General features: G+C 47.5%; 1 protein-coding gene across 2 annotated transcripts in view; it reads right to left on the bottom strand.

The window, feature by feature from the left end:
* Positions 1–9,462, bottom strand: part of LOC123237916 (serine/threonine-protein kinase PAK 6) — a 39,382-nt gene that overhangs the window by 25,322 nt on the left and 4,598 nt on the right. For both annotated transcript variants that reach the window (XM_044665133.1, XM_044665132.1), the window contains exon 2: positions 6,348–6,986. In XM_044665133.1, the coding sequence (XP_044521068.1) occupies positions 6,348–6,986 (639 nt within the window). The remainder of the gene's footprint in view (positions 1–6,347; positions 6,987–9,462) is intronic.

The following is a 9,462-nucleotide window of genomic DNA, read 5'->3' on the forward strand; positions in this document are numbered from 1 at the left end:
CTTCCTTCCTTCTTTCCTTCCTTCCTTCCTTCCTTCCTTCCTTCCTTCCTTCCTTCCTTCCTTCCTTCCTTCCTTCCTTCCTTCCTTTCTTCCTTCCTGTGAATCAGTACTAAGTGCTGGTTCCAAGGCAGAAGAGAAGATAGGGCTAGGCAAATAGAGTTAAGTGACTTGCCCAGGATCATATACTAGGAAGTGTTTGAGGCCACATTTGAACCCAGAACCTTCCATTTCCAGGCTTGGCACTCTATCCACTGAGCCACCTAGCTACCCCATACCAAATAATTTTCCCAAGGCACAGTTCTGACCACATCATTCTTCTTTTTCAATACTTTATTTCAGATATGACCTGTGATTTCACTGGTAGAGGAAACACCCTTCACCAGTGCAGATTTTATAGTCTTATAGACTATAGAGAATTTCCTAGGACTTCCTGAAGCTTCCATAAAGCCATGACCTCCATCCTTCCCAGCAGAGATCCTGGACCCTCTAACCACTAGATTCAGGGGCCAGATCCCATCCTGAGAGCTCTTACTTTCACTCTTTCTCTCTTTTGCTTCTTCCTCTGAGTATTTCCCTGCTATGAGGTTCTAACCAGGAATGTAAAAATGACCCCTGCTTTTCCCTGGCCATGAAAGGCAGGAGCACAAACTCTGGCCTCAGGGCATGCTTGGTGTGGAAATATGTGATCAGGAGGCTGGAAATGACCTTGAAAAGTCAGCTGGCTTTGTCTCTAATGGAACTACTGTGCACCAAACTGGATGAGGGGATTTGACTTTTTGTTAACCCCTTCCTTTCTGACCTAGTAACAACTCTAAGAGAGAAGGGCGAGGGCTAGGCAATGGGGGTTTGTGACTTGCCCAGGGTCACACAGCTAGGAAATGTCTGAGGCCATGTTTGAACCTAGGTCCTCCCAACTCTAGATCTGGCTTTCTATCCACTGAGACACCCAGCTGCCCTGAATTTGACTTATTTTTAAAAACCCTTCAGGGCTAATGAGTCTCAGTCTCCTAATAGCCTTGGTCAATGTCAACAATTTCTTTATTATATTGAACCCAACTAAGATAGTGGGTTGGTGCTTGAATAGAGGGCCAGGCCTTTGGTCAGGAAGACTCATCTTTCAGATTTCAAATCCAGCCTCAGACACTTCCTGGTTGTGTGACCCTGGGCAAGTCACTTAACCTCATTTGCCTCAGTTTTCTCATCTGTCAATAGTTGGAGTTGGAAAGGAAATGGCAAACCACTTTAGTATCTTTGCCCAAGAAAACCCCAAATGAGAACATAAAGAGTTGGGTATGACTGAAACCAGTGAACAACCAATGGTAGAAGGGGGTAGAGGTGGAGGCAGACCACTTCAGTTAGCCTGGGCAAGAGATTTAGACCCTTGATTCCTAGCGAAAGATCCTTGATAGATCCTGGGCTTGTCTAGACATCATCAAAGCTCATGAACACTTTTTTTTCTTCTGGCTTGTCATCAAGCTATAGATACAGGAGTTCCCATATAGCTTCCCTCAAGAATCCTAGCGCTTGGAGAATCGAGGTAGCACAGTGGACAAAGCGCCAGACCTGGAGTTGGGAGGTCCTGGGTTCAAATGTGGCCTCAGATACTTCCTAACTGTGTGACCCTGAGCAAGTCACTTGACCCCAATTGCTTAGCCCTTAAGGCTCTTCTGCCTTAGAACCTATACTTAGTATCAGTTCTAAGACAGAAGGTAAGGGTTTAGAGGGGAAAAAAAAGGATCCAGTGCTTTGGGTATTTGAGTGGTTTTGTGGATAGAGTACTATGAAGACAGGATTAACTCTCCCCTTCTTACTTTTAAATTTAATCAACCAAAAGCAAAGATACCCTACTTAATGTTTAAGTAGGGGAGGTCCACAAACCACCCACTAAAGTGGTTTACACCTCTAGAAGCCACTGGCTGCCCCCCTGGGCAGTACTAAGCAAATTTAAGGACTGCTATTAGTCCCTGTAAAGTGGAGGAAGGGACAGGAAGTGGTGTTAAGAAAGGTCTTTAAAAGAGTCCTCTCAGGAGGTCTTTGGGCTGAATCTGGAGCAGGGAGGACCAGGGACTCTGGTAAGACTGCTCTTGGATCTCCCTTTGGAGCCACTGCTTAGGTGAGTGAAAAGCTGACTCCTTTCCTGGCTTCTGGAAATATTAGTTTCTGGAGAGGCCTCCCCATCTTGGAGGAGGCCATGTGGGTATTCACCACTGACCAGCCCCTCTGGCTGAAGGCTAATTAACCCTGCCTGGGTTGAGCCAGGGGGCCGGAGCAAATATTTAGTGTGTTAAGTTAGATATCTTACTCTGCCCTCTTTCACATTTCCCTACTTTCACTCTTCCTCTCTTTTTGTAAATAAAGCTGCTAAAGAGTCATTTTTTACTTAAGCTGTCTTAATTATTTTTGAATTGGTGACTACATTTTCTTATATTTAGCCCAACCATAAATTTAATCCCTACAGTGCCATGCCTGGAGTTGGGAAGATCTGGATTCAAATCTGGCTTCAGAACCTTCCTCACTGTGTGATTCACAACCTTCTTTGCTTAGCTCTTGCCCTTTTGTTTTAGAGTTGTTCCTAAGATAGAAGGTAAGGGTTAAAAAAGAAAAAAAGAATACTAGTGCTTGGAATGGTCTTCCAAAGTTCACATATTCCATCCTCTATCCTCTGAGATGAATGTATTCTGTGTCTTAGAACCTTAAGGAAGGGACCTTAAAGGTTATCCAGTCCAAACCCCTTCCCCATTTTACAGATGAAGAAACTGAGATTCCTAGGAATCAAATGATTTGTCCATGGTCACACAGATGGCCGAGTCAGGATTCGAAGTCATCTCGGATAGATTCCTTCTAAAATCTCTTCTACAATATTCCATGAGAAACAGTACAGGTCTCTCCTAACACCTCCCTCTCCCCTGGCTCTGACATCTCTAAGGGAAAAGCAAGAATAATGATACCAATAATAATAGCTGACATTTATTGTAAAGATCAAAAGAGATGATCTATGTAAAGTGCCTTACAGACCTCAAAGAGCTATGTAAATGCCAGCTAAGAATATCATCTACCTCTTGAAGGCTGCCCAGTGCTTCACATATATCATCTTACTAGACCCACTAAGGTCAATGCTATCATTGTCCCTGTTTCGTGGGTGAGGAAGGCGAAAGGTAGAGGGATTAAGAGACTCTCCGAGGGTCACCAGAGGGATTCGGAAGGATCATTCCAGTCCCCATTGGTCTTCCCATCTAGGAAAGCCCCAAGGTAGCAGAATGTGTCTGAGCATGAGGGGGAGTCTGCCGTGAGCCTTCTGAAACAGACTTCAGTGGCAGGGATCCCCCAGATCTCCTGGGCTGGCCTATTATTCCCCATTACTGTTCTTTACATGGCATTTTACTGAGCATTTCTTCAAATCCATTTCCCATCTCCATGCCTTTGCATTGACCACCTGCCATACTTGAAATGGACAATTTTACATGACCAATCTGTTTTAAGACTCTTTGGGTAAGTTGAAAATAGTGTAAAACAGTGAATTTAATCAATATTTCTTGTATGAGCATACCTGGACACTAGGCGACTTTTCTTAAAGCTTATCTGGGCTATCAGCATCACTATTTGTACTTTGGGGCTATTATTACTAATAGCATTAATGAAACAAAGAGCAGCATTGTTCTGACTCGAACACAACTTGCTACAAGCTGGACATCTGGGTAAAGACTGATGCCAGAGCCAGTGTCTGGTGTAAAACAATGAATGACACACGAAGGCTTCTCAGCAAGAATGAAAATGATTGGCTGAACTGCTTGGGAAAATGGGGACGATTTAGCATATAATTAACATTTCTGTTTTATGTATTTTTCTACTCTTAATTTTCTTTGTTTGTCAATTGAGTATACCTGACTTCCCCTGTGCTGAGTTCACTTACAGCAAAGTGCTACTGTACTTTCTGAGACTCCCAGGATCCCTAGTTTCCTTCCACACTCAGCCTAAGCATCTTTCTTTAGGAGACTTTTTCTGATTCTCCACCATCCCCAACACACATATACTGGGCCTGATGATCTTCTCTATCATTTCCTGTTTAATATATTTATATATACACACGTTGTGTTGCCTCCCACCCCCTACCCCATGGCAAGAAATGTAGGCTCCTAGAGGGCAGAAACTATTTTGCTTTTGTCCCAGAAGCCCCAGTGCCTCGAATAAGGCTTAAAAAACACTTGTTGATTGATTGATTGATTGATTGATTGATTGATCAGGCAGGGGACTTGGGTGGGTGGGTATTCAGGGTTATGTGCCCTTTAAAAGGGGGCAAGCATTGGTTTCTGGAGTCAGGAAGACCCAATGGCCTCAAACATGTATTAGCTATAGGCCCCTGGGCAAGCCATCTAACTATGGTTGCCTCAGTTTCCTCATCTGTAAAATGAGCTGGAGAAGGAAATGGTCAACTGCTCTTTGCCATGAAAACCCCAAATGGGGTCACAAAGATCGACTGAAATGACTTGACTTTAAAATACCCTTGATCTTTAACTTGATAATGACCTGGGGCCCTGAAGAAATAATGAGAGTATTGATACAAAGAGCTAGTCTCCAAAAGTGCTTTAAGGAAGACAAGCTCTTCTCCTGGTATTTCCTTTGGTTCTCACAACACTCAGGTGGGGAAACGGCTATTACTGCCCCCATTTTTTAGACTGGGAAACTAAGGCTAAGTGATTTGCCCAGTTCCATAGCTAGTACGTGACTGAGGAAGGATTTGAACTCGGGTCTTTCTGACAACAGACCCAAAGCTCTCTCTGGTATGCCCAATGAGAGGAAGTAGGTCCCACTGTGAAGATGGAATTAGCTCTCCCCCTATTCATTCTTTAGACTTTAGCCACCAGGAACATGTTACCCCACCCAACTTAGAATTAAGTGGGGAAGAGGAGGTCTATGACCCACATGTGCTAGTGAGTGATGAATCAAAAACTGCCCCCTGAGCAGTCTGAAAAAAGGTTAAGCTGCCCTTTGTCCACTTGGACTGGAGGGCGGATGCAGGAAGTGGCGCCAAGAACTATCTTTTCAATATGATGGTAACTTCCTGTGGGGAGAATTTCGCCCTTCGAACTTGGCCTTGAAGGAGCTCGGGTTCAAGACCTCAGACTGCTTCCCTTTGGATTGTCAGGTGGGTGAGTGAAAGGCTGACTCCCTTTCCTTGGCTTTTCTGGAGGCACTAGCCTCTCTGAAGAGGCTGCCTGCCTTGGAAGACTCCTGACTAGAAGCCTTGTTTAATTAACCTCTGTGCCCCTCTGCTGGGGCCTCTGAAGCCCTGCCTGGTTCCGGCCTCCAGACCAGGCAGGAGTAACTCTCTCTCTCTCTGTCTCTCTCTGTCTCTCTCTGTCTCTCTCTGTCTCTCTGTCTCTCTGTCTCTCTCTCTCTGTCTCTCTCTCTCTGTCTCTGTCTCTGTCTCTCTCTCTCTCTCTCTCTCTCTCTCTGTCTCTCTCTCTCTCTCTCTCATTTTCCCTAACTTCACTCTTCCTAATTGTAAATAAACCACCATAAAAGTCATCCTGACTTGGGTCTTCAATTTTGGAATTGGGTCATTGATTCCTGGGGACCCAAACTCTTAAATATTCAGTCCAACCATAATTTTTACCTCTCACACCACCAAGGAGCTATTGTTGTTCAGTCATTTCAGGGGTATCTGACTCTTTGTGACCCTATTTGGGGTTTTCTTGTCAAAAAGAATGGGGTGGTTTGCCATTTCCTTCTCCTACTTATTTGACAGAAGAGGAAATGGAAGCAAACAGGGTAAAGTGACTTCTCCAAGGCCATACGGTTAATAAATGTCCAAGCCCAGATTGGAGCTGAGGAAGCGGAGTCTCCCTGCCTGAGGCCTGGACCTCTACCCGCTGTGCCACCTGGCTGCCCTCTCCCAGGATGCCGAGTGCCCCTTGGAGTCATAACAAAACAGACAGCGTGCTGCTGCTGCGGCAGTTTCTTTGGCTTTTGATGCCCCATCCCCATGGGCACTGTAGGGGTGAATGGCCAGGGTCACCAGTGTGCACGGAGACCTCGTTCCTTCCTATGGAACCCTGAATGGGCCCTTGCAGCCTTGCCACACTTTCCCCAGCCTCTCCTCCAAGTCTGGAGGGTCAGAATCTCAGGGCTGTGGAAAGAAAGCCAGAAGAGACTTCCAGACCCGAGTCTGGCTCACTCATTTTACAGAGAAGGAAGCCGATGCTGAGAAGGGAAGCGTCTCACCCAGGGGGATGGAGGTGGCTTTTGAACTCGGGTCTGCCCAATTCCAAGGCCCGTGGCCGCCCCCAGACCCCACGCTCTCTCTCCCCTCGTCCTGTCGCACGGCCCGTTCCCCGGCTCCCCCCTACCTTGCTCTTTGCAGCAGGGGCTGGCTTGCCTCCGCCACCACCTTCCGAGATGAACATGCTACGGAAAAGCTTGTTCTTCAAGCCGCTTTCTTGAGCCTTGGGGCTGGGGCTTCCCTCTCCGCCGGGCCTGCCCACGGCCGGCCCCACCAGGCAGGACTGGGGTCTGCGGTCCTCTGGATGGTGCCTCCTTGCCTTGCCGCTCCTGCTCAAGGGGAGGCCAGGGGAGGGCCCCAAGGGGGGACTGGGCAGGCAGGACGTAAGCTGGAGGCAGCGCTGAGCGGCTCCCTGGAACTCGGCAGGCCCCAGCGACTGGGCTTTCATCACCAGTCCGTTGGGCTGGGCCTGCTCGGCTGGGTATTCTGGCCACAAGATCTCTCCGCGGCCCGCTTTGGCTCCCCCATTGCAGTTGAGGTAGATCCCGTAAGAGTCGGCCCTCTCGGGCCGGGGACTCTGAAGGTACAGGTCTGTGTCGGGGCCCCATCGTTCGTCCCCCAGGAGCCCCAGAGACTGGGCTCGCCTCCGGCTGGGGGGGCTCCGGCCCCGAAGCGTGTTGGAGCTGATGACAGAGAGCTTCTGAATGTCATTGAGCAGCCCAGAGATGTAGCCCTCCACCTCGATGGTGCTGCCCCGGACCACCGTCTGCAGGAGACAGGAAAGAGGCTGGATGAGGGCTGGGGAAGACCAGGGAGGGGCAGAGGCCGGCAGAGGAAGCACCCAAGAAGGCTGCCAAGAACAAGACCAAGGAGAATGACTTTCTTTTCAGCTTCTTTTGTTTCGTGAATGGCACGCGAGTGCCATTTTTAATCATCATTTAATGACATTTTGCAATCAAGGAGAATTAAAAGGAGAGTTCATTCTGGGTTCAAATCTGGCCCCAGACATTTCCCAGCTGTGTGACCCTGGGTAAGTCACTTGACCCCCATGGCCTAGCCCTTACTGCTCTTCTGCCTTGGAACCTTTACCTAGTATTGATTTTTTTTTAAACCCTTACCTTCTGTCTTAGCATCAATACTGTACCTTGGTTCTAAGGCAGAAGAGCAGTAAAAGGGCTAGGCATTGGGGGTGAAGTGACTTGCCCAGGGTCACACAAGCTAGGAAGTATCTGAGGCTATATTTGAACCCAGGACCTCCTGTCTCTGGGCCTGGCTCCATCCACCCAGCTTCCCCCTCTAGTACTGATTTGAAGACATAAGGTAAGAGTTCTTTAAAAGGTGGGGGGGGGGGGGGGCGTTAGATATTTAAGAGGAACTCCCATGGAAACTGGGCTCCAGAATTCCACCCTTGGTTCTCTCCACTGATCTGGTTTGAGAGAGAACTGGATTTCAAATCAGAGGGCCTGGGTTCAAATCACTATTTGGCCACTTCTTCTCTGGGACCTTAGGCAAACCTTTTACCTTTCTGGGCCTCAGTTTTCTCATCTACAAAATGAAGAGATTGGGCAAGATGACTTCTGTGGTCCCTTCCAGCTGGAAACTGATGACCCCCAAGTCAGCTCTTCTCCCCTCTACACTATGGAAGAGGAAGTTTCTCTCCCTGACACAGGAACAGGGAATGGAGTTCACACCTGCAATCCTCCCTATCTTGATAAAACAGAAATGAAGCTCAGCCTCTTCCTATTTCCCAGGCTAGCAACATGCAAAAAAGGAACACTTTAGGATTTAAAGACCAGGACAGCTAAGTGGCTCAGCAGACAGAGCCAGGCCTGGAGACGGGAGGTCCTGGATTCAAATCTTACCTCAGACTCTTCTTAGCTGTGTGACCCCCTACTCTTGCTGCTCTTCTGCTTTGGAACTGACACTTACTGTCTATTCTAAGACAGAAGGTAAGGGTCATTTAAAAAGGTTTCAAGGCAAAGACCTTTGGGAAGAGGAGAGCTGGGGAGATTCTAGGATATAATGAGGCTACCCTACAGGGAAGGCCCTAAGCTATTTGTTTTTACACTATTAAAGGAGTGAAAGTGATGTTCACCCCTTTAAATTTTGGTGGTGGTGCTGGATCAGCCATTTCAGTCCTGTCCAACTCTTTGTGATCTCATTTGGGGTTTTCATGGCAAAGACACTGGCGTGTTTTGCATTTCCTTCTCCAACACATTTGACAGTTGAGGAAACTGAGGCAAACCAAGGTGTAGAGACTTGCCCAGAATCCAGTTAATAAGTATCTGAGATTAGATTTGAACAGGGGAAGAAAAGCCAGGCCAAAGCTCCTGTAGACTTACCCCAGTTAGGTTTCTCTTTTCTTTTTTTTACAACCACAAAGGAATCACAGGCTAGCAACCTTTTTATTCCTGTTTATCAATGAGCTCTGAAAGATTAAGATCAATTGTAACTCCTTAAGGGCAAAGATTATCTTATTTACCTTTGTTTTTTCTCCTCCGGACACCCCCTCCCCTTCCTGGGCAGTTTTTTTGCACACAATAGTGGATAATAAAGGATAGACTAGCTCTGCTTGTCTACCAGGGCCTGTGTAAGCATCAAAGGAAAAGCCAAAGGAGAGAGAGCTTGGTTAGCTGCAAAACCCAATCGGAAATACAAGTTATTAATATTGTAATTGCTTTGAAGGAACTTGAAACCTCTTCTCTCTCTTATATACTGATCCTTCAAACAGCCTTGTTCTGGCCCCTGGCAATCACATTCTCCTCCTGTTGGAGAAGGGCTCATGGCCTTCATCTCCCAGCTAACCCAGGGCTGTGCAGAAGGCCAGGCCCAGAACCAGCTCCTGGTTCCCAGAGGCTTCCCACAGGCCTTCTCCCTCCCACATGAAGCTCTGGCTCCATTGGCTCCTAGACAGATCTGCAGGAAACCAGAGATCATTCTGTCCAACCTGTCTACCTACCTTTCCTTCTTCTACCCTCCTTCCACCCTCCCTCCCCTCCTTCCCTTCTTCCTCCCCTCCTCTCCCTTCCTCTCCCCTCTCTGTCTCTGCCTCCCCCTTTCTTTCTATCTCTGTCTTTATCTCTGTCTCTTTTTCCCTCTCCCTCTCTCCAACTCTCTCTTTCTTCCTCCCTCTCAGTCTGTCTCTCTCTGTGTCTCTCCCTCTCCTGTCTATCTGTCTCTTTTTCTTTCTTTCCCCCTCCTTCCCTCCTTCTCTTTCCCTTTGTCTGTCTATCCCCCCAACT

Source organism: Gracilinanus agilis, chromosome 2 (genome assembly GCF_016433145.1).
Source record: "Gracilinanus agilis isolate LMUSP501 chromosome 2, AgileGrace, whole genome shotgun sequence".
NCBI classification, from domain to species: domain Eukaryota; kingdom Metazoa; phylum Chordata; class Mammalia; order Didelphimorphia; family Didelphidae; genus Gracilinanus; species Gracilinanus agilis.